At 41.5% G+C, this 24680-nt stretch overlaps 1 protein-coding gene across 2 annotated transcripts in view; it reads right to left on the reverse strand.

Annotated features, from left to right (window-relative positions):
* Nucleotides 1–4943: 4943 nt before the first annotated feature.
* LRRC31 (leucine rich repeat containing 31) overlaps nucleotides 4944–24680 on the reverse strand; it is a 47743-nt gene continuing 28006 nt past the window's right edge. The window contains exons 1-9 of one of the 2 annotated variants that reach the window (XM_013945188.2): nucleotides 16365–16684; nucleotides 14918–15067; nucleotides 14508–14675; nucleotides 11785–11952; nucleotides 10759–10926; nucleotides 9837–10004; nucleotides 8542–8709; nucleotides 7112–7279; nucleotides 4944–5918 (exon numbers count right to left, since the gene is read on the reverse strand). In XM_013945188.2, the coding sequence (XP_013800642.2) occupies nucleotides 5599–5918; nucleotides 7112–7279; nucleotides 8542–8709; nucleotides 9837–10004; nucleotides 10759–10926; nucleotides 11785–11952; nucleotides 14508–14675; nucleotides 14918–15067; nucleotides 16365–16644 (1758 nt within the window). In that variant the 5' untranslated portion in view covers nucleotides 16645–16684 and the 3' untranslated portion in view covers nucleotides 4944–5598. Of the gene's footprint in view, nucleotides 5919–7111; nucleotides 7280–8541; nucleotides 8710–9836; nucleotides 10005–10758; nucleotides 10927–11784; nucleotides 11953–14507; nucleotides 14676–14917; nucleotides 15068–16364; nucleotides 16685–24680 lie in introns of those variants that run through there. The other variant, XM_013945189.2, reaches the window with a different exon arrangement.

The raw sequence follows: 24680 nt of genomic DNA on the forward strand, positions 1-24680 counted from the left end.
TCTTCCCCAGTTCTCCACTGCATCTCTGCGTGTGGCTAAGTTCACTAGTGCTGCTGGTGAGCCACTTAGCAGTACTTCTGAAAGCTGGATTTGGCCACCTGACTGCTGCCTGAATGGTCTTCATCTAGTGAAATAAACGCATTGATTTAGGAAACCCTTATTCCCCTCCTTTTGTATTTAGGAACAGCTACTTTGAATTTCAAACAACGCTCTGGTGGGATATTCAGTACACACACTCACTGCATGCACAAACTGAAGAGTCTGGGCTTCATCCACATGCTGTTTTATGGGGAGCACACAGGAATGTTCCACATCAGTCCTGGTCTTTGCACCGACCGCAGCTGTCTGCTTTTGTGTGTTCAGCTCTGCAAAAGCTGCTCGTTCAGAACAATCAGCTGCACCAGCTGCCCGAGGATTTGGACACTCTGCAGCAGCTGGAGCTGGTGCTTGTGGATGGGAATCCTATGACAGACCCTCCAATGGAAGTGTGCTGCCGGGGGACATTCGCCATCTTGGAATACTTACGGGAAAAAAGGCGTAAAAAGGCCATGATCTTAAAGGTACAGGTGTTCAAAAAGTCACTGCAACATACAGACAAAGCCGTGGTTTTAGTAATCCGGTATCTTCTAGAACAATCTACAGGGCACTCTATGCAACACCAAAAACATCTTAAAACATTGCATGCATCACCTGTGGTGGAGCAGTACTTCTATTACTGATCATGTTAAGGTAGGATATAGGGAGCCATCAGGAAATACAGCACTGGGCATCATTCACAAACGTAACAGAAGGTTTTAACGGCCCCACCATGTCACAGTGAGCAGAACAGTCCTTACAACTCGCTGCAGAGCTTTCCTTAGTTCCTTGTCCAGTGGAAGAGGAATGGTTAGTGTGTCCAAACACAAGGCGGATCCTCCAAATCAAGGCCTTACTTAAAGATGCAACAAACTGCAGGTGGCATCTTGCGCTCTTGCTGACTGCAGTTTGACTGCAGAGAGTTGAAGTTCCAGTGTGCAGCCACATTGAACAAAACACACTTTTTTTGTGTGTTCTTTCTTTTCCAAAAGATCAGTCTGTATCACTAGCGGGCCACGGACTGAATTTGCTCAGAACAAATACAAGGCAAGAAAGAAGAAAAGGCAAACCCTCAGTCTTTGATTCTTCTGCGCCTCCCCTCCGTAATGTCTGATTATTCTGTGAACTAATGTGTTTCTCCCAACCTGTTCTTCTGAGACTCTGGACTAAATGATGACATTTTGAGATGTGTAGATGTGGTCATTCATTATTCTAATGAAAGGGTCTGGAGAACAACAGTGTTAGTGTCCTCCCTGATAAGGAATTTCCCTTGAAGAAACAGCACACAGAAAGAAGCTAGAGAATAAAACCCCAGGTGGCTGGCCGTCCATCCTAGCTGCAACCAATGTAGTCTAATACAGAAAAGGGGGTTTTTTGGAGACCACAACGTGCCTGGCTTTTTGTACCAATAGTAACCATCAGTAACACTGTTCCACATTCTTGCTTTTACCCTTTTCCTCGAGGTAACCAGACTATTCCTCCCTTTTTCAGATCCAGAATCTGTGGCGTGGATTGATGATCCGGAAGGGGATTGGATCTTTCCTGACACTTAAGAAACTAATAAAAACAGGAAAGAAGGGGAAAAAAGGAAAAGAAAAGAGAAAGGAAAAGGGAGGAGAAAAGCCTATAAAAGGAGCGAAAGCCAAAAAGTGACATTTGTACAGCAAACTGTACGGAGCTCTTTTCAGTTACACGAAGGGCAGATGTGAGCAGAGATAAGTGAGTAAGAAACAAACAGTATTAAAGCATTTGGAACAGCAAGTATTACAATGAAAACAGATCATTTTGAGGCTTGTTTTTGTGCTTTTATCAACATTTACTCCAGATGAATGAGGCTGATTCTGAAACATTCTGAGATTTCTCATTCTGAATGCATGTTATCTCAAAGCATAAAGACAGCTGATTAACTGGAAATGAATCTGATCTGTAGGAGTCCGGTTCTTTGTTCTGAATCCCAAAATATTTTACATGCAATTCTTAGAAATCTGTTTTCCAATCAGCAAGGTACATCCATATCTAGAGTGAAACAATACTTGTAGCCACACATGCCAGCAGTTATTAAATGATTTTTACATCCAGAAATGATGAATACCTTGTTTGGAAATATGGAGGAGGATTCTAGGTAGTCAGGATGCAAGCACCTCTACCAGAACATGTATTACCATCTTGTCTTGTGGAGGTGTAAAAAAAAAAAACTGTTTAAAAAGTATCTCTACACTTTTGCAAAAATGTTCATGATGTTTTGACAGTCTGTAGTTATAGTAATTTGAATGACTGCAAGCTGTCAAATCCTTAGTGTTATAGCTCATCTGTGAGATATCTTGGTAAGTAACAACTTGTAAAATGTCTGTGTACAACAGGTTTATTTGAAAACAGTGAGTTTGCAGAATGCAAAATTCTGCAATGATTCTGGGTCCTGCCATGTAATAACACCGTTGTTATTCAAAAGAATTGTGAAAGACACTCCTTGCTATAATTGTAGCATGCAAAATTTACATGTATCCATACTGTTTCAGAGCACTTCACAGACAGCTGTTTGTCCTAGACATTCAATATCCTTGTCTAGTTTTTATTCAGTATTGCTCAGTGCTTCCCCCAACTCCTCAAGAGTTTTATTTGCAGCAGAACTAAGGCGCAGAGCCAGACTGTGACCAGCCACTGTACAGACTCAAAAGACATGAATGGGTGGGTAGCAAAACACCTTATTCAGCTTATTTGGCTGGTCAAAACTGCAGTCCTGCTTCCTCACCTTGTCTGAGTTGGCTCAAAGAAAGAGAATTTGGTCACTGAAGGAGGTGGTGACAGCAGGGTCACTAATACACAGCTCTTTCTAGAGCTCCATCTCCAGAAGTGCTCTTCTGAATGATGTGGGCTGCATCTGTGTCCAGGGTATGGATCTAATTTCTGTTTGACTCTTGAATCTGTTGATACTGAAGTCTCATTAATGCACCTGCCAGTAAGGAGAGAGCTGGGGACTTTAAGTGGAGAAAACTGGGATTGTTCTGCCTTTTAATTTTCCATTTTACTAGGTGACTGATGCTGTTTTGATTGCTTGGAGGTGTCTTATGAAACCTTTTCACCCTAAGTGAAGGCGTAGAGGCATAGAAAGGATGACACAGGCAGGGACTACTGAGGAGGAAATCACTGGGAGAGAGAGAGATTTCAAGGAAGACTGGAAGATAAATGGTACATAAATAGACGTGAACAGAGAGCTTTCTAGTGGCACCATAGGCATGACACAATCATGACAAAGGACTGAGAAGGTGATCATGAGAAGTGAGTGGAGAGGTTGCTAACAGTGAGTCTGTACTGCGCTCTGCAGCTGAGAACAAGGAACCAGAGTGTGACACAGCAAGAAACCCCAACACTGATGTCCAGTTAAGGCAGTAAGATTACAACAGACGTTTGACATTAAACGTAGGCCAGCTGCTTTACTAAATTAGAAAGTGCAGTTCAAATGGGAAAGGAGTGTTTCAGAGAGATTGTCAAAGAACAGACAGAGGGTCACTTTCTCAGCTGAGCCAGAAGCATATTTAAGGAGAGTCAAGAAAAGGCAAGTGACTACGAGAAGAGGTTGGTGTGCAGGTGTTAAACAGACATGATGGTATTTCTGCATTAGAAGTAACTCTCCTGGCTTGAGTCACTGCTTCAAAGTCTCCCAGAACATTAGCCCTGCATGAAACAGAAACCAGAGCTCTTTGCTTCCTTTCAGAAGATGAGCATCTCCGTAGAAAATAGCTGATGGCACACTGCAGCAATTCCCTGCTACCTCTGACCGGGCACTCCAGTTCATACCACATTTCTCAGAGCTAGGGGTGCCAAGTGTATTTTACAGTGGAACTGAAACTGGAACGAGGAAGTCCAAGGAGACCTTCACATGAAATCATGGATTAAGCAATGCAGTAGCAGCAGCACAGCATGGTTAGCTGCTACCTATCCCCGACTAGTCAGAAGTTGATGTTGGAAGGGTCACTGAGACTGAAAGCTGAATATTAACCTGATTCTTCATGGGAGAACTTGCTGAGGGGTCCTAACAAGCTAGGAGAGTGCCACTGAGTGATCCTGTTGTGCCTCTCCTCCAGGAGATTGCTGCAACATGGAGACATGCTCAGGGCTAACTGAGCAGTACTTTATCCCTCAAGCTGTCTCAGGATTTCTCTAAGACTCCTCACTCAGTGGGCAGATCTAATATCTTTACTTCCTAAAATATCTTACCAATGAATAATCCCATTGCAGTCACTGAATCCACGTGTGGGCTAACATGCTCTATGACATGAGTGATTATGCCAGATTTTGGCTATGTTTAAGCATATCTAATAAAATCCCAAATAAGAAATTACCAAATAAAGAAAAGAGGAGACACTCAAATGTCCTGAGTCAGTGCTTGATCTAATGGGTCTTGGGCACAGAGCAGAGTGCTCTGCTCCTAGCTAGATGCTGTCCTGTGGCTTTGAATAACAGACTTTGCTTCTCTGGGTTGATTTCTTCCATCTTTAAGGCAAGGATAAGAACACTGCCTACTAATGGATTAATCCTGAATGCAGAAAGCATGAAGGCACTAAGGGGACCCCCATGGGTTTTGATATGCTCTAGATCAGGCCCTTAAATCTGGAATTTTGACTTTGTGCTGTATTTCCTAAGAGGGTTAGTACAGAAGGTGCGGGCTGGGTAAGGCTGAAACAGCCCAGGATAAGAAGGACCATCCCTGAAGTTTCCTGAAATCTTTGCACAGCCTTATCCAGAATGCTTACGGATTGCTCTGCATTCAGAATTCTTGCTAATATACCAGGACATACTTCTATTTAACATACCCCAGCACTTCTCTTGCCCTCAAGACCTGCAGAGACACCAGTCAACTCTTTCTTACCTTGATTTTATGCTGATTCTATACCCAGGACTCATCTACACCATCAGAAGGCATCAAGGGCCAGAGCAGAGCCAGAATGGATTCCTTTGTATTCTCCTTACTGGACTAATACATAATCCTGAGTTGTTGGGATGCTTTCCAAAGCTTTCAATTATGTAGCTTTAATACATTCATGAAGAGGCAAAAGTTTTGAGGGAGAAGAGACTAAAATTTAAAACATAGAGGATTCAAGTATTTGAATATAAAAGGTGCCTTTGTTATACACACAAGGCCATACTCATGTTGCCCACCCATAGGTATTGCACATCACAGCCACTTCTCTCTGTTGGCAAACCTGGAATGCAGCCATCTGAAATTTTCACTGCTCTTTTAACATTAGACACTGCAGTATTCACAACACCAAAATTAAGCCCATGTAGTAGTTTCAGCATAGCAATGTAAGCATGGCCCAGAGAACAGGAAAGAGTATGTTATTAAATGTAAGGATCTATGTATTCAGAAGGTTAAATAACAGTTTTATATGATTTTGGAACTATTTCAAGAGCTCTCAAGAAAAAAGACAAGAGTAATAATGGGATAGTATTCTAAATCAGAGACACACAATACTTAGTTAACGGGCTGCTTGCAAAAGGCCTTCCAGAAACCTTCAAACTCCATCAACAGTCAAAACGAATGCTTCTTTTGTTGTCTTGATTAAAGCTTTCCAGTCGTTTCCGCTGGGACTCTGAAAGGACCCATCTTTGCATCCCCAGCTCTGCCAATGCAGGCAGTTTTGTCAGTGCTGCTAACAACTCACTGAACCACATCCCACAGTCACGGCAAGATGATGGGCGAAGACTGACATCTAACTCTGACAGTTCTTTGAATACTGCCAAGCCTTTAAAGAAAATGGCCCACCCTTCATCAGAGACGTTGTCATTATAACTCAAGTCCAGCTTCTGTAACCTGGCTAGATGACCATCCTGTGTCAGTAAGACTGAAAGAAATGACAGCCACAAACAGACAATCAATATACCCTGCAATTGCTTTAAAAGGTTACAAGAAGAGTAGTATTTTAACACGATATTATTTAAGGCCTTTCAGCATTCAAACATAGCAAGGTTCAACTCTTAGTAATATCAAATGTGCCAATCACTTCTTATCGGTCTCAGAAAGGCTATATTATCACAGCTGAAGGCGCGTACAACATTTAAAGCACAGGCAATTCAAAAGGAACAAAAGTGTCAGGTTAAAAGTTTATGGCAACCTGAAAACCCGTGAGTCAGTTGGAAGGAGGTTATATCAAGTGCCAACTGAAAAAGGCAGACAGGCCTTGTAGGGAGATTTAGAAAGAGGAAAGCAAAACTAGATGAGGACACATGATTACAACAGCCACCACTCAGCGTGGGAGGGTAGCAGGCCTAATTTTCCCTTGAGGGAACTGGGAATTTAATGTACAATTGGCAAAGTAGCCACCCACCAAAGGTGACATTTGTAAAGTCAAAAACATTCAGGCTGCATCTCACCAGCCTTCAGACTATAAGCCTTAACAGCTATCACACAGCTATTGCCAGCTTCACACACTCAAAACCCATGAGTTGGGCCCAGAGAATCACGAGGATGTTTTTAAAATAAACAGATTTTAAAAAGGATCCTAGAATTTATTCTTTCATTGGGTTCCCATTTTCCAGCATTTCTCAGCAGCTGCTGGGAAGTGGACTAAAATATTTCTATTTTAATTCTCCCATAACAGTGTGACTCCAGAATCACACCTAATGGACCAAAAGTTGGTAATGCCTCTATTACTGGCTGTCAGCATGTACGTTCCTCATAAATTACTGAATACCAAAACAGCAACTGAACAAAATAAAAATGCTTAAAGGCAGCTTTAAAAATCTGAAGTAAAAAACAGACTCAAAACACATATTTTTCTGGGTGCTGCCTTTTTATATTAATACACAGAGCTCTGCTAAAATGATTCCTTTAATTTTTATCCTTTTCAATTTTTTCATGTACATGACACAGCCTTCAGCAACATGAAAACCCTTTCTGGGAATAATACTGCTGTATTTTCCATCTTTTCATCTGATTTATGCAAGAACCTGCCCAGTCCATGGAACAAGTCCCTTCTGAATTGTGGTCTAAATACCCTGACTCCCTGACTGCTAGTAAATACCATGTTATACGTACTTAGAAGTGCCAAATCTTCAGTCACCAAGTTACAGCTGCTCAGTCTTAACACTTGAATCTCCGTTGCAAGCTTTAGCGCTTCCAAAAGCAGCTTTAGGTTCCCACCAACGCACTTATTCCAAGAAAGGTCTAATATCTCCAGTTCAGGAAGGTGAAGGGCAGCCTCAGCTGAAAAGATTAAGACCAGTAACTTCTGCTTACTAAGAGAAAACAACATGGTCTCAATAGACACACTCACCACCAATTCACCTGTAAATAGGTTCCTAATGGGCTGCCTACTTGTGCTTAGAATGACTTAATTGATCTTAATAGTCAGACAAAAAAAATCTCTTGTACTCTTTAAAGAATATAACACTGATAAAAGCCTGTTTATCAAGTGTTAAGAGATCTCTGAAGAGGTTTCTCTTGTTTCTGCTTACCTTACTGGCCTGACTTTACCCCACTCAAGTCAATTTAATGTAAGGAGTTAATTTTTAAACCAATTAATATTTATTTAAAGACAGCAATTTTTGCTGTGAACTCACCATGTACGGTGAAATGTACTGTATATTTTGAGAACACTGATTTCCAAGACATCACTCTTACATAGTTGTAATGATATAAATATAGTACTCTTCCTGCAGAGACCTCTGACCAGTTCAGTTTGATACTGCTTCTGCTGAAGGCAGTCAAGTTTTGCTGTGGATTTCAATATCACGAATAAACAGTGAGTAGTATACAATAACTGCACGATACACAATAACTAACAGATCCCTCTGTACTTCGTTTTTATGTGACATATGGAACCCCTATCAAAGACACAGTGTAGCTACTAATCCACTGAGATCTGCAGTAGGTAGGCAAATGAAACTGAATTTACATATCCTGTGTTAGATTGGGCATAGCTTAACTTTTCTTCATGGCTGTGCAGTCATTGTTTCAATTCCTCCATTGCCTCATGCTTAACCCCAAGCCAGAAAGTTTCTACTGAAATGTTCACCTCTAGCGAGGAGAAAAACCTTCAGTCAAAGCTTTACCTTAGTAAACTGCAAATACAGTGTTACAACCAAACTATAATTCCAGCATAATATGAAATCACATTCTGCTGCTTCCTCTTCTAAAATTAGGGAATCTATGAAAGCTCACTGTCAGACAAAGGACTAAAAGGACTTCATCCAGTCAGGCACAATGATGGAAGATTTACAATGGTTTTCCACCTGGCCCTGTAGTATTCCCAGTGCTCAGCTCTCAGCTATCCCTTACAATCAGGTCAAATGAAGCACTGGTTTCGTCACAAGGCAACCAGAGCCAAGAGTGAGGCAATTACTTTTTCATTCAGGACCTGTAGTATAATATAACTAAGGATCTTCAGAGTTCAGCTGAAAAAGAATGAAGTGCTCTGTCCCACAGAGACACACAGAAAACTGACACTCTTTAAAAACCATTCCTACCTAGTGATGAAAAGGACTCTTCTCGTAAACAGCAATTGCTGATGGCCACAGACTTCAACTTTGGTAAAAATCTGAGCCTGCCGAGAAGAGGATCAGATGAGACTCCTACGTTTTTGTTCGAGGATAAATTCAGCTCTTGAAGACTGGAGAGTAAAGGTATCACCTGGGCTTTGAAAACATGAAATATTTGTTAGACAGTCACTGATCCAGAACAATTATGTGTAGCTATATATTTATTTGACATCATTTCCTTTCTTTCTAAATCAATCCAAAAGTCAAGGCCAAGTTTTGACAAATTTATGGTGAGTAATATTTTACTCTATAAATAGCCTTGCCATTTCCAGTAGGAGTATTTAGGAAATTAGGTACTACGCACTGGGTGGAAGGGTGTCAGAACGTGGCTTCCTGTTGAAATTTTCAAGGTCAAGTAGGAAATTTAACATTAAATGAGTGGGGGGTGTATTTCCAAACATCTTCACTGCTACTGTATATTAATGTGGTTATTCTCTGTTGGTTTTACTATGTGTACAAGAAATCAAAAATAAATCACGATCGCCATTACTAATAGTTAATGTTTCCAATTGCTCAGCAGCAGCTTTTCAAATTATCTTTTTTTATCATGGAAAATAAGATGTAGGCAATATAAGCTTTGAGTCATGCTGTTCTAAAGAGTAAAAAACAATGTCAAAAAGCTGTGATAATGGAAAGTACACAGAAAATAAACTGTCTCTGATTGAAGGGGAAATGGGTATTTCTTCCTAATAGTAGTTATGAGGAGTTTGATTTATTCGGCCTGGAGCCTGTAGTTTTCAGCTTCTCCATAAAGCAGAGAGTAGCAGCCATGCAAGATCTCCTAACATCACTCTCTACTTGACGTAGAGTTCACTAAGAGGGGTTTAGGCAGTTACATTTACATGCACATGCACTCTTTGGATCCATGCCAGCCTTTACCAACAGGGAAACTTTCCCTGGATATTTCCCAAGTCACTGATTCTCAACAAAAGCAGTGCTTGGTGGCAGTTACTACATTCACATCATGGATCTGAACCCCGGCAGATTCAGGTCCTTAGCTCTACACGGCATCAGCCACTGTGTGACTTCCCTTGATATAGCAAAGGACCATTCCATGTTGATCAAGAAAGCTATCCTCCACACTGCACTTCCAGAACTGCCTGAAAAAAAACATTACCCCAGAGTATTGAGACCTGCTAGACTGGGTTAGGCAGAATCTCTTCTGCCTATTTTCAGAAGTTAAAAACATGCATTCTTAAGGGATTTCTTGAACATGTCCTTACACAAAATAGTCATGTCCTCTTCTGTTACACAGCACTGGTGGAGATCAAGGACTTCAAGATTTTTCAAGTTGGCCAAATGAGCTGCTGAGTCTTTAAAGCCACCACCAATCTCTTTGTTACCTGATATGTCTAATTTTCTTAGCTCTGCAAGGTGCTGTAAAGCAGTGTCTGAAATGGAAAAATGAGCATGGCTGTTACAATAGAGCAGGTCATGACTTTAACATTTATTTGCTTTAATGTCAAAGTTTGCACAAGGTATTGAAAGCAAAGCTCTCAGACTAAGCTTCAGGGTATAATCAAAACAGGTATACAGTAATGCCACAAAGCATGCAACTCCATTCTTCTCTAGAAGAGCAGGTGAAGGTGAAGCTAGCTCATCCACCAGGCCAGAACAGTTCATCCTCCAGATCCATTCAATCTTCAGCCTTTTGCTGAAATTACTACTGGAGGTGCTAATTAGTGCCTGTTGTTTTGTCTTATGGATAAGATCTCCACTAGGGACAGACACAGATAACAAGCCCATTTCATACGGCTTCACTGGACATTCATTAAGCGATAGTGGTGAATTTGGATTCCCCTCTCAAGGTGGGATTAGTTCTCTAAAAGTTAGCTACCCTGTCTGTGCCCCCTTCTACGTTCTGTCTGGGGAGAGTGCAAGCATGTCCAGAGAGCCGTTAAATCTTCCCTAAGATATGTCTCAGATAAATGGCGTGAAGGGTGACTCTCCCCACTGACTGTCACATGGTTGAGTTCAGGGAAGATAAATGCTACTCCTGCCGAAAGTCTCTGTAGTCTTTTATCAATCCTCAAACAGCAAAGAACCACTGCCCATTAATACTGTCAAACCATTAGCAAAATACCACCTTATTGCCTTTCTTAAATGGGTTTCACATGTACAGTTTATTCAGAATGAAAGTCTAACCTAAGGCCTGGAGGCTGTCTTGCTTTAATCCACACATATGCAAGTTTAACTGTTTCAAGCCTGGCACATTTTTCAGATCCTGAGCGATAATCTTCATGCTGCAGCCAATGTGTTTGTTGATAGAGAGATCTAACACTTCAAGGTTTGGGATCACATTTAGAATTTGAGCTGGGAAAGAAGAAAAGAAAATCAAAATTAGTAATTGTCTGGTATATACATATGAACATGAAAAAAATATAGCACCTTGACAAACAGGAAGAGATAGGCTGGGTTTGTCTGTATGTGTGGTTTAGACTTACTAAGTTCCGGTTCTACTGAAAAAATACAGCAAAACAAAGATAGGACAGGACTCAAGAAAAACCAGTGAAAAACCTGTATGAAGACAGAGGTGGAAAAATATAAGGACAGTGAGAAAAAAATACAGGAATACAAAGAAGGAATATGATGAGAAAAAAAAATTCAAATAAAAAATACAGGACTTTTATGTTCTGATCTGGAGATCAGAAGCAAGAACAGGGGCTTCTCTTAGGGAGAAAACTTCTTTCTAAAAATACAGAATCAGTTCAAAAGAGCACATGGGATTAAGCTATGGTGAGAACAAAGAAGGGAGATGTGGTAAGTGGTTGCCAGCTCAACCCAAATTCCCATCCCTCATACCCTCTTTTCCATCCCATGGCTAACTACATATTTAGCTATTTAACTTTAGGCAATCGATTCTGGAAATTCTGGCTTACAGGACTTGCTCAGGGTCTCAAAGGATCCAGCAATCCTAGACCACTGAGCCTGCCAGACTGCAGTTTAGATCTAGTTCTTCTCAACCCTACCTCATATGATTAGAAAGATCCACTTTTATTTGGAAGAAAGAGCAATAAATACCAATACTGCATGGTAAATACTGTTATAAAGCAGGGCCTGAAGTTAAATAACTTTCAAACAATATTGAGTTCAATATGGCCATAACCTGAGTAAGAAGAGTTACATTTTTGGGAAGTCAGGATTTCAGCCCAGCTATGTGGATACACATACCAAGGGATTCTCCATCCTTTGCCGTCAGGTTACAGTCTGTAATTTTCAGAAATCTTATCTTGCAACCTTTCTGGAGTTTTTTTGTCAGGAGCGATAGTTTTCCACCTATGTTACTGTTCCACGATAAATCCAGTTCTTCAAGCTGAGGAACAATTTCAAAGGCTTCTCCTATAAAAGAAGTCTAAGGTGATTCATTCTACCTATCAATTTCAGTACAAGACAAAAATACAGTTTTAGAAAATATAAAAGGGGAATGTTAACCATTTAATTCTCTAATTATTACATTCTGTATGTTTCGTTAGAAAAACTGGTGCATGCCATGAATTGTTGCTACTGCAGGGATGTTGTGTAAATTCTCACCTTATCTAACAGGAGCAATATAGATCACAAGTCATTGTCACAGCACACACAGACCTTATGTTCATGCAGGTTCCCAAATACTCATTGCTTGACCATCACTGTAGACCTGTGTGAGGACCCAGAAAGTCTATTCTATAGGGAAAGCAATAGAAATGACAAGTCTGAATTTACTGACCTGTACAGTTCCGCTCTATTTTATTTGGCAAACTTACAACATCCTCTGCAGTGTGTCTACAGGTTATTTTGGACAGAATGAAAGAAGTCTTCTCATAGCTATGTTTTAAACTTTAAAAACTTAGTTTCTAACAGAAATTTGACTCACTTCATAAGGAATCAAGCAAGCTGAGCATTGTTTTGAGCCAAACTAACTTTCCCATGATCTTTAAGGAAGACAGCACTGATTTTGATTACATTCAGAAAAATTAGCCTTTTCCAGCCTTGACACACCTGCCAGTTTGAACTGTGCTAACACTTCTTTGGAATACTAATATCCCACTGCAAAATCTAGCTTCCTAAATTTCTTTGCAGAGGGGAGAGGAAGACGGATATTTGCATAAACTAGTTTCCAAGAAAGATCAATTAATCAGACCATATGCAAATGCAATTTCAAAGTGTCACAGAGCAAATCTTTGATCTAAAGTCTTGTCATCAGCCTAATAATTGAGTTATATTTTAGTAAGAAAACCCTTTCATGTCTGAGTATTTTCAGAATTAATTACTGATAAAAGATTTATAATACAAAAATAATTAGCTCTGTCAGTGGAGAAAGGGACATGTCCCTTTCCAGGTTTGAGAGAAAGGGACATGTCTTAGCTTTTACCTGTTTTTTTTTTAATTTATTTTAAATAATTGCCTTAATCTTGAACACTGAACAACACTCTACAGTTGAGTGGTTTTACCTCTGCTGCATAGCCTGTTTCTATTTGATATGGGGACTAGCATTCCAGACACATTTTCCACCCAAAAGATAAATAAAGGACTATAACTCAAGGAATGGTTTCCTACCACCTCTCACAGCACCTGCTCAGAGCAATCACATAGGACAGGTTGATATGATGGTTATATTCCAGGCCCTTATTTTCTAAGCAGATTGTACCCACTGAGTCCACGAACGCTTACGTTTCCACAGACAGATACAGACATAGTCAAGCAGGCACTATTGGCCTAAATGTATTATCACCAAACACACCTACTCTTCAAAATTGCAGCCAAAAATCAATGCAAACAGACTGCTGCTGTTCCACATCTCAAATTGGAAATTCAACTCTTATGATCAGTTATGTGTCTGTCTCAGCAAAGGCCAATCCAGAAGGGGGAAGAAAGAGCAGGGAAGAACCAGACAGAATAAATTCACTGAAAATGTAGAGGGTAAAACACACAGAGAAAAAAAGAGCAAGAGAAAAGGGTTTGAAAAAGAATGAAATAAGTATGAAAAAAACTCATAGAAAATGAAACACAGATTTGACCCTCACCAGAAACAGACCAATTATTTTCACCAGCTTTTTTAGAGATGGATTTTCCTCCCCAGCAGACAGCATGACTCACTTTTGAGCTATGATCACATATGTTATTTTATTCCTGAACCTCTCTTGAAAAAGGCTGGAGCTGAATGATATAAAAAACAGCTTTTTAAGTCAGACCAGTTTTTAGAGCTTGCAAAATAAGCAGAAGTTTTTCAGAATATCTAGTTCACTGAGTTTGTCCTTCTTCTAGATATGTATCACAGACCCACCCCAGTAGCAAACTCCAGGCCCAGTGGTAAATGACTCAGCATCAGGACTTGAGTGCATAACACCACCTTTAAAACCTTTAAAACTCATACTTTGTAGAAGGCAGGGTTGCAGGCACTCCAGGCAAAGAAGGAAGCAGAGAAATAAACTTCTCCCAGACTTGCAAAAAAAAGTCATAAAGCTCCTAGGAAACACTTCTGGTTTTAAGGTTCTTCCAGAAGACCTCATCCCACCAAATTTTGTGTGATGAGCACTGCATCCATCCCTGCAGCATGAAGACCTAAGCTGACCCTATTATGATTGAATCAGTTTGTTTCAGTTCTTCTGTCCACCGTTAGACACTTCAAAGCTAGTCCCCAAAATACTAATCCAGATGGGAAAACGTGCTTTCCTGCAAATGGAACTGAATTCTGCTCCCTTCTGCCTGTGAAAGCTTTATGCCCCAAGTAACGAACTCAGCAGAGCTACTCATAGGTATAAGGTCACTCATAAGCCCAAGCACTTTCTACTGTTTTACAGCTGGGAGTTTACATTGTCCAGTGTGGAACCAGCAGTGGTAGAACATAGGAACAGATGAGATGGATTACATTAGACCCAGGCAGTCTGGAAATAAATGTAAATGCTAGCCTGTACCTAAGGAAGTGACATCCTCAGCTGTCAGCCTGCAGTTGTTAAGTCGAAGAACTTTCAACAGGTTCACATGATGGAGCTGAACAGTGAGAGCTTTCAAAGACCCTCCAATGCCACCATTCCAGGACAGACTGATCTCTTCCAGCTCTGGGAGAAATGGCAGTAAAGAAGCTATTAAAAAAAAAAAAGTAAGTTATTTGTTTCATGTTATCTGTAGTTGGAGCATAAAGACATTTACCTGCTTCACAGACCTGTATGATGACCTAATTCATTAATGAACATTTCTAAGGGGGTGGGCCACCTGATGAGATGTTTAGTAGAAGTCGCAGGACCGAGACCAAAGAAAGGAAAGGAAAGGAAAATAAGAAATAATAAATATATTAAGTGTATAGATAAGTAAAATGCATATTTACCCAGCTCTGTTACATCTGTTGCACTTAAAGCACAATTATTTAGATCCAGATTCTTGCTGTTGGGTTTCTTTCCCAGCTTCTGCATGAACTGGTTAAATCTCTGTTTGCCAGTTGGTGACTCTGCTTCAGAAATAAGATGTGAAGGTCCATCTGTGTAACAGAGAAATAGGGCTCTGGCTACCTCTGCAACTAACACAGCGTAAAACCTTGTCTGCAGCTGTCAGATGAAGATTTCAGGAAATGAACTAAATTTGTCAGTAAATCTGGCTCTGTTTTCGATTCAGAGAACCATATCAAAGTGGATCAATACCCTGAGTGATAAGACCACTATAGATCAAATCACTACAAAGCTGCTGATGCTAAATGAGAGAAGAATCTCCTGTTGCACATCTTCAAGCTATTTTATGCCAGCAACTTTGGACATTTGCACAACCAGTGCAGCTATTTGCACATGAAATTCTTGCAAAATTCTGGGCTGCAGGTATTCTGGACGTACAAATCATTTAACCACCTCTGTGTGCCTGCCTTGTTCCCACACTGTGGCAATACAGACTACAAGTGACCAGTTAGCAGTGAACAGTGCTGCAATTCTGCAGTGATCCTGCTCCTTCTTCCATGACAGCCTGTGTTCATTTTCTTACATTTTCTGCTTATGGCAGTACTGCTGTTCTTGGCTTTGCAAAGCAACCCCCATTTAGCTTCTTCTTCAATACAGTTTGCACAGCAAGGAAAACCGTGTTTACATTCATCTCTAAACCCCTTAGCAGATCAATCAAAACAGTCCTTCAGTAATATCATCTGATGCCTACAGCCAGAAACAAGCAGCCAAAAACTGCACAAAACAGTCATCCCTGCTCACAAGAGCTGTCCTCTCATCATTTTCCCATTCCTACCAAAACTCTTAGGACAAAGGATGGGGCTCTAAACCTCACGTTCCACCACCTTTTTAAAAATAGCCTCATTTTCTCTGGTGCGGAGGTAGAAAGTATTCCTGTGAGCACAAAATAACATACACAATGAATTTCCACTCCCTTCTGCTCCCCCTAACCAGTGACAAGTGGTGGGAAACATCTGCTCTTGTTGTCTTCAGACTGCTTTAGCAGCAGGGTAGACCTTAACCATAAACAAGCCATGCTACTGCTCGAAGCTCAAGGTCCCAAATAAGCTCTGCAACTAATGAGCTGCCTCCAGCACTGATGTCTCACAGTAGAGATCAAGAGGGAGGTCACCCAAAAGCTCCATCCCTCCTAAGCAACATGGATCCCATTTATTCTTTGCCGGCTATCAAACTAGAGAACACATCCTTGGCAACATTCTGATCAGAAGCAAATCCTGGCTAAAGGAGAAGCTAGAGTCAACAAAATACAGCACTTCGGCTATTGAGGAAAGCAAATGAAGTTAGGATATATGCACACATGCATCTGTTTCTTTATTGTACCAGCATTACCTTCTATAGAGAGATCTTCCTTCTCATTCTGATCATCAGCTCTAGAGGTGTTTATTTCCGTTTCTTCAGTCTCCCTTCTGGCCTTGACTTCAGATTTCACAAAGTCAAAGCCTTCAAAGAATTTTCTGATGGCTGAAGGCTGCTCTTTTCTTTTTCCAGGAGAGGATTTCTTCCCTTGGAACTGTTTTATAACAAAGTCAAATGGGGAACTCTTCGGGATGTCCTCTTCACACTTATCTTGGCAGCTCTGAGCATTCTCTTTCAGGGGATCAGCAGACATGGGAAGAATATTTTTTAGTAACGTTTACTCTTGCTTACCCTCTTTCATAATGGCAGAGACATAGGGAATTTCCTACCTTTCCCTCCACAATAATATCAGTGAAGCACTATTTAGTGGGCCAGACTGAACTCATTTCTGCTCCTTCAAAAGGACCGGGTAATACTCAGTATTTGCACTGCAGACTCAGTGGTCCCAGTCCTCAGCGGTACAATTATCACTCTCTGTGCCCTGTTAATGCAGACTGCTTCTAAAGCCACCCCACCTGGCCTCTGAGTGTTGTTGGGCTAACCTGCTGGTTCCCCTATCACTTAATCTCCAAGTTCAGTCCACGGCCTTGTGGCCAAATTAAAGGAGCAAGGCTAAGACACTCCTGTTCTGTGGGGAACCAAGGTAAGTCTGGCACCAAGGTGATTCTCCATGCAAAGACTTGTCCAGCAGTCAGGAAGATGAGAGGAGGAGGTGCGCAAGAGAGAGGGCAAGGACACCCTTGCCCAAACAATGTCACATGCTCCCAAGCTCAGGGGGGAACAAGCTCACATGCAAATGAAACCACATTAACCTTAGAGCAAAGCTGAAGTGATAGTGCTGAAAACAACCACATATTGTGGCTATAAGCACTGGTAGTGTGCCAATGCTGGAAGAAAACAAGCCCCTCAGCTTGTTTGGAACAGTATAATACGATAAAGACCTCAGTTTCAGTGACTAATTCTCAGGCAAATTTAAGTCCAGCTTTGTAATAATTTATACATTCCTTCCTTATTGCTGTTTATACTACACTAGCATATAATATTGCCTGGTGACTGAAGCTGCTTTATTTTTCTCTGAACATGTTGAATGAATCTTCTTTCTTTAGTTTTAATTCTAGCATTTGCACACACATACAGGCTTTTAACTGGGCAATCAGTCATACGGACTAAGCAGACATGCAATTATTTCTACTTTGCAAGGACTATGTGGAAGAGATATGTTTCATGTCTTACTGTTTGCCATTGACTGCAGGGGGAATGACTTGTGCTCACAGACAGGATTTCTGTGAACCCAGATCTCGATCCTGTAAATACACCAGAGCTCAAGAACCGATTCCTGTGCTCATGCAGAGCCCCCATCTTCAGTACAGACCTGCACACAGGAGTCAACGCACAGTCCGCTGCCATCCACAGAACATACGCACTTGATCACTTTAATATCAGTCTGTTACATATAATGTCACTGGCATCAACTTTCCTCACAAGAAAAACACATGTGCAGAATAGTATCAGAAACCCTACGACTTTCACAGACAGTTTTCATGTTATTATATCAAATGTCAAAATAAAGCAAATTTTTTTTTATACACATACTTTTCTTCGGTGTGTGTACATATATAAGCGTGGGTGTATATACAGATACATATACACAAACATATATAGGTATATATACATATATATGGGGTTTCTTTTATGTCGCAAGTTGTCTGCCATGAGACAAGTGTTCAAGGACAGAGCACATACAAAAAGCTGATGCACTGTTTTAAGTCTTGCTCTTAGCCTGTCACAGCCATATGTCTTATGAGCAAAGCACAAAAATTATACAAAGCAATGTACACAGGTGTATGTGCACATTTACTGAGCTGTAAAGCAATGCCAGGCAATTACTTTAAACAGACAAAAAAACTTACCTGTCTTTTCCATTGTTACACTTGTGGATGTGTTTCACTCTCAGGGCTTGCAAGAGAAGTGGGCTAGGACTTGCAAATGAACCTTACTTCTTTCCCTAACAGGATTTTCCATGCGCTTTTCTTTCGAGAGAGTTTCTGCCTTCATTTGTTATCAGCAGCTCCGCACAACAGGTTTCCCAAATTCTCCCAGTTCTGTCTCCCAGACTCAGCTTGCTCTCCCTGGCCTCCCTTTCCTAGGAGGGTTTGAGAAGTCCGTTCAAACGCGCCGATCACGTCCCCACGCAGAGCACGAGCAAGGGAGAAGTGAGGCAGCGGCCGCGCCGGCTTGGGCACTGCCCGCCAGCCCTGGCAGGGCCCTGCACAGCTGCTGGTGGAAAGGGCTGAGTCACCTTCCAGATCGGGTTACCAGACTACCTGAAGAACGAGCTCCTTGTCTTCCCACCCCTTTTGTCCATACGAGTCAGAAGCGGGGCTGGAGGCTGAGCAATGCTCTGCGTGTCAGCAGGTTGTTGCAGGGTGCAGGAAGGAAAGAAACTCCAGGACTAGCTCACTGCTATTCGTTTTAGGGCGGCAGGAGATATGAGCGGAGAGGTCTCCCCGTGTTACCGAGTACAATCTCCTTGTTGGCAACAGCATGATATAACACTATGGTATAATCATATAATAAATACATCATGGAAATGTATCAAACTTCACCGTAACTTCTTTTTTAGCTCTGTGTGTCTGCCCTAGAATCTGATTTCCATGATGGTGAATGTTTGGATTTCTAGCTTAACTATATTCATGACCATTTATCCCGGATCTGTTTAGCTTCATCTGTTCCTTTTAATCTATGATGTCTTCACTTTAGTAGGCTAAACCACCCAAACTCTTCTTGTGTCCCCTTATGTGCAGGCTTTCCATTTCTCTTACCATTTTCCTGGTCACCTCTGCCTGCACTTGTTCCAGTATAAGTTATACTTCCTTAAATACAAGGAACCATCCACCGATAGGCATACGCTAAAGACATGTGCAAACTGCAGTGCTTCTGTCAGGAAATGATAAAGCTGGTCAATAAAACTGTAACGATTCATTTGAAAGCATTCGAGTAGACACAGGCAGTGAGGGCAGGTTTGGCCTCAGTGTGTCTACATACAAAAGATTCAAACACGATGGAGTGAGGCACAGGCTGCTGCTAGGAGCCAACGGGATTAGACTAAGAGAAGAAAAACATTTGGAAAATCTTCCTGCCCATGAGAAGTACCAGGCTGGGAAATGTTTACAGTAGGAAAAAAATCCACAAAAACACGGTGATGAGCGGTCTTTCCCTGAAGGAATGGAGCGCACGTTTCTGTTCCTGAACAGAATGGATTTCCAGGTTGGTTTGAGGGTTATCTGGCACCAGGAGTGGTTGTCCTGTCTCAGTTTCTGATACTCACATCTTACTACAGCTCTTCATCTTCCGGGGCAGATCACCTCCCTGCGTCCTGACTCACTTCACATCTCCAGGCATCTCAGCTATGCAGACGGTCTGAAACCCCAAGCATTTCTGCCAGTGAGGAGCTCATTGAATTTGACAGCTCTTTTCCACTTTCCATGTTGTGCTTGACAACGGAGTGGCCAGGGATGAAATGGAGAGAAGGAAATCCCCGTTTGTGAACACATGCCAGGTTCTGTTGGCCTGAGATGCTCGATGCCCACCACAGTTCAATGAGATGTGGAATGGCAACGTCTGATAATCTCTGCTCCCTGGAACTGGGGAAATCCTTAAGCATGTTAAGCACTGATTAAAGTGGTTAGGCTGGGCTAACTTGAATGCTCTGACATCAGTGTGTTAAGTGATGTGTTGCCCATTCAGAAATTCTTTCTCTACTTTAGGCTGTTGAATGATAATGAAAATACCTCATGGCACCATGACAGCATCCCTATAATCTGGTGAAAAGGGAAACGTAGCTTCATAGTGACCTAGTTTCCTCTTCCTAGAGAGCAAATCTTTGCCTGTATTTACAGTAACTATGCAGAAAGAGGGGACAGCAGGGTTATCCTGAAGAAAAGCAGGGTGACTGCAGCAAGGAGGCTGCGCTAGGCTGCAAGCACGAGCCTTACTTTGCAGTGGCCCAGCTTGTGCCCTGAATGTGCACTAGCTCGTGATGGCCAGGCCCTCTTTAGCTGCTGGACTGGGCCCTGCTGCAGGGGTTGCTTTCCCTCAGTGGTATGCTTTTGAACACTTGCTCTGTTCCTGCCTCACGGACCCGCGCATCCACATTTTGCAGCATGTCATGCACAGCACAGGGCAAGCTTAGCTTTTGTAATTTAAAAATAATAAACACCTTCCCCTTTCTATCTAGTTAAATGGTTTGTGACCATCTGCCAAGTACTCAGTGTCATGCTTGTTTATATCTGTTCTTCCTTCTGGGTAGACCTGGGGTGAGGATGGGAACAGAACCAATTTTGGAACAAAACAGTTAAAGTTGCATCCTACACAGCATCCACTGGTGAGAGATTAATGTGGATTTTTGTATTTTGCCTCATTGTGACTCTTTAATCTGGCATATATTCCAAAGAAATAATGCCATTAGAGGATTAGTGCCACAAGTTGATTTGAAAAAAGAGATTTGCAGACACTGAAATCCTATATTCTATGGACTTAATCACTGAGTACCATTTTGGGGATTTCCTCTCCCTTTAGTAGCGTCTCTTTCAATGAAACCCAAGCAAAGTAGCAACTCTGTTTTCCATGGCCCTTATTATCCATTAAAGAAAAACAAAACCTCAAGCATCTGGTTAAAATAATACAGAATCTAAACATGCTGGGCTAAATCCTCCCTTGCTGTAGCACAGTCATTGCAGCTATGCTGGGGAGGCACTTGGCCCAATATTTATATAGAACATATGATCTTGGATATTTATCTGCTAGGGATTTTTAATATTCTGAGTGCTGTAGCATGTAGTAACACCACTGTGTTTACTTCCACCTAAGGCAGTTCCCTTCCTCGGCTTTGCTCACACCCAATGAAGCCAGCAGCAAAGCTCTTGTTAGCTTTCAATGGGCAGCACAAGAAACTTTTCCAGAACTTTTCTGTAGGAAAAGTAGAATGAATCACTGCCACATTATTCATTTTCCCCTTTCCTTAGCATGCATCGCTGCTGCTCTGTTTCCCCTTTCTGTATGAATGTCATTGCCTGGGGGTTTTCTTGCTTGGCTGGATTTGTGTGCAGGCTGCCTCGAGCTGCATGGGCCAAGGGATTGCTGGGGATGGAAAAATGCTTGCCACCCCATTGCTGACTTTGCCAGTGCCAGGTTACTTGCTGCTAGGCTCTGCTGAGGAAGGGCTCGGGATACATCTATCAGGAGCTGCTGCCAAGTGAGGGTGGGAGAAGAGTGACCTGCTCCTGTACCCAGCTCGCTGCCCTTGTTTTTCCCAGCCACGCAGCGGAAGTAGGAGGATCAAGCCCTTCTCTCAAGAGCTCTCTCCACCCTCTCTCTCCTGCTCTGTCCCTTCCCTTCCCCCTCCTACTTTGACCCAGTTCTGATCCATCATAACTGAGGCACCAAAATTCAGTGTTGCCTGAATTGCTGAGATGCCTTCAGTGGGCACTGATGGCATGTTGCTAGCCCCACAACAGCCGCATCATCACTAATTTGATGTTGACTATATTTACACTCAGGCAATTCATAGAGCAACAGGTATCAGCTTTAAGGCCAGACAAAATCCTTCAGGAAAGAATGCAGGGGTGGGCTTAAAGGGTCCCTGCCTGGGGACAGATGAACCGATGCAGCTCCCCTGACGAGCTGGAAGTGTCCTGCAGGACCTGGTTCAGGAAACACCACTTGAACTTCCAGGTAGAGCTCAGCAGTGTAGTGCCGTCTGGACAAAAACTTTTTTCTTATATTCTTATATTCTCAGAAACTCTGTGCAACATTAAAAATTCCCTGGAGCAAACTCATTCCAGACTTCCCTACAGGCATGCATGCCTGAGGACTGAATTTGGTCCAAAGTCTCTAAGTATCCTCACCATTTCCCACAAAATAAATATTTGACCTCCTGATTTCAGTAGACAATCAGCCTTCAGTAGCTCCTGAGGCAGCTGTTTAAAACAAGTTGAAAACTAAAGCCAATCCCTCATTCATTATTTACGTACAACCTTAGACTGATCCAGGAGAGATCTGAAGAGGCACTGAGAACACACCAAACCAGCTAAAGCCTTGGGTTCACAGATGCATACTCCTCTGAGTAACCTTAAACAGTCCCCCTAAACTCGGTGAGACTTTTCATGTGGAAGGGCTGAGAAAGATTTTGACATTTCACTGTGCTTTTACACTTTAAAACATAAGAAACAGTAAAGTTAAGAAACTCTGGTGCTGGCATGCAGAAGAGGACTCTGCCCCGACCTGAAGGGGCTGCACGCTTGCAAGCGCATGTGCTGGATGAACTGGCACTGGGCAGAGGTGTGTGGCGGCCCCTATTGCCATTGATGTATTGTAGTGACGAGAGTTTCAACCCTGCATGTAGCAGCACAAGCAGCTAAACATAAACTGTAGAATTCTAAAACATTCTTTTTCTCAAAAAAGAATTTACCTTACCGACTACAAAATAATAGCAATGATGAGTGGATTTTGCCAGTTACTATTTCATGTTGAATATGCATTTTGAATTCCTAAAGCTCATAATTTCATAAAACAGCATGATTAAAAGATGCATCATACAAAATTATCTTTATACCCATCATGCTTATATTTTTAATGCTCTGATATTGAGTCACTCCTTTTTAAATGAAATAGCTACATAAATACAAGTTAAACATTTCATTCTCTATTACAATCTACCAGTCTGTTGCAGCAGCTTTTCAGGGCTGGAAAATTTTTTTTGGTTGAACTTATGCCAGGAGTAATCCCCTTTCAGTTAATCATTTACATGAATGGGTAATCTGCAGAGTTCATGCAAGGCCTGAAAACTATATTAATTACTAGAAACCTAATTAGAAATCAACAGAGTCAAAGGATCAGTGTTACTTCCTTACGGTACCATCTGGTACAATGGGTCTGTATAGTTCAGCAAAACTCCCCATCTCATTCTGTGAAACTTTAACCTGGATAGGTATTGCCAGAGCAAGCATGTTTATGTTCATATTTAGCTGGTTGTAAAGCATCTGTATAGTCATCTTATTTTTATAGTCATCCTAAACAACAGCATCTCAGTCTCTATATTTCTAGGTTTTATTTCAAAAGTTAGTTCAAAAGAGAATGTTTACTCAACAGTTTTCATTTTGAATGGGATACCAATGCAGTTGAAATTTGTCTTACCACATCCAAAAACACCCTAAATCCATAGAGGCTAATGAAAAAATCTCCAAATAAGCAAACATGAAAAGATGTCTCCCATAAAAAGGTTTAGCTAAAGATAAAAGGTGTACATTGTCATTTACTTTGTTAATTATTACTGCAATGTAAAAAGCCATGTTGTCCAGACTCAAAAGAGTGAAGAGTGAAGTTCCATACGTGACACAAACACAGCAGACAGCAGCTTTTATTACCTGGAAATGGTAATGCAATTCTACCAACTGATTTGCTTTTTCAGCTTCTGACCAGTTTGACAATCTTGATCAAAACATTCACTCCTGTTTGATACAAAGTTAGACAAAAAATAAAGGTCTTTGAAAACTCGACTTCTGTGGTTTCAAATCCAGACCTTTCCAACCATTTTGCCTCAGGGACACATTATTCTTTAAACATACAATGTTTGGTATGGAAATCCAGGGCCTTCACCTTAATTTAGCCATGTTTCATGCATCCCTTAGACTCACTCATTGGCTTTTGGAATTGAGATCAGCCATGGTGAATAAAATTCAGTAGCTTCAGCTTTGTCTTTGTATGGTCCAGTTCTCTGTTATTAGTTAGACTGTGCCAGATGTTCACTGGGAATGAGAGAATTGCATCATCAGCCTGTAATCCAACTACTCTTTCCAAACTTCTCCCAAGTGCTTTGGAAAATATAATGCTTTCCATTGAACAGTGTATCGTGTTGCATCCTGTTACCTTTCCAGGGAGTATTCACTGAACTTATCAGTACATATTTAGTACAGGTGAACACCAAAGCTGGGCACTTCCTTCTTCAGAGTGTCCAGCAACTCAGTGAGGAACTACAGCATCCATCCTCCAACCAACTGAAGGGCTGAGGACAGAAGAATTTTTGAACCTCCCAAGCAGTACTACAAGTTAAAGGACATTCTTAATACCCAGATGTCAGATGATTAGAACGATGCCCTGACACACAGCTTTCCCATTCCCTTCTCTGGTTATTTTTCACTTTCTTATGAGTGGACTCAAAGGTAGGATCCCATGTGTTTCTAAGCCAACCGTACCACCATGAAGTCTAATTACTCTTTCTAATCCCAGGAT

This window comes from Apteryx mantelli, chromosome 9, assembly GCF_036417845.1.
Source record: "Apteryx mantelli isolate bAptMan1 chromosome 9, bAptMan1.hap1, whole genome shotgun sequence".
NCBI lineage: Eukaryota > Metazoa > Chordata > Aves > Apterygiformes > Apterygidae > Apteryx > Apteryx mantelli.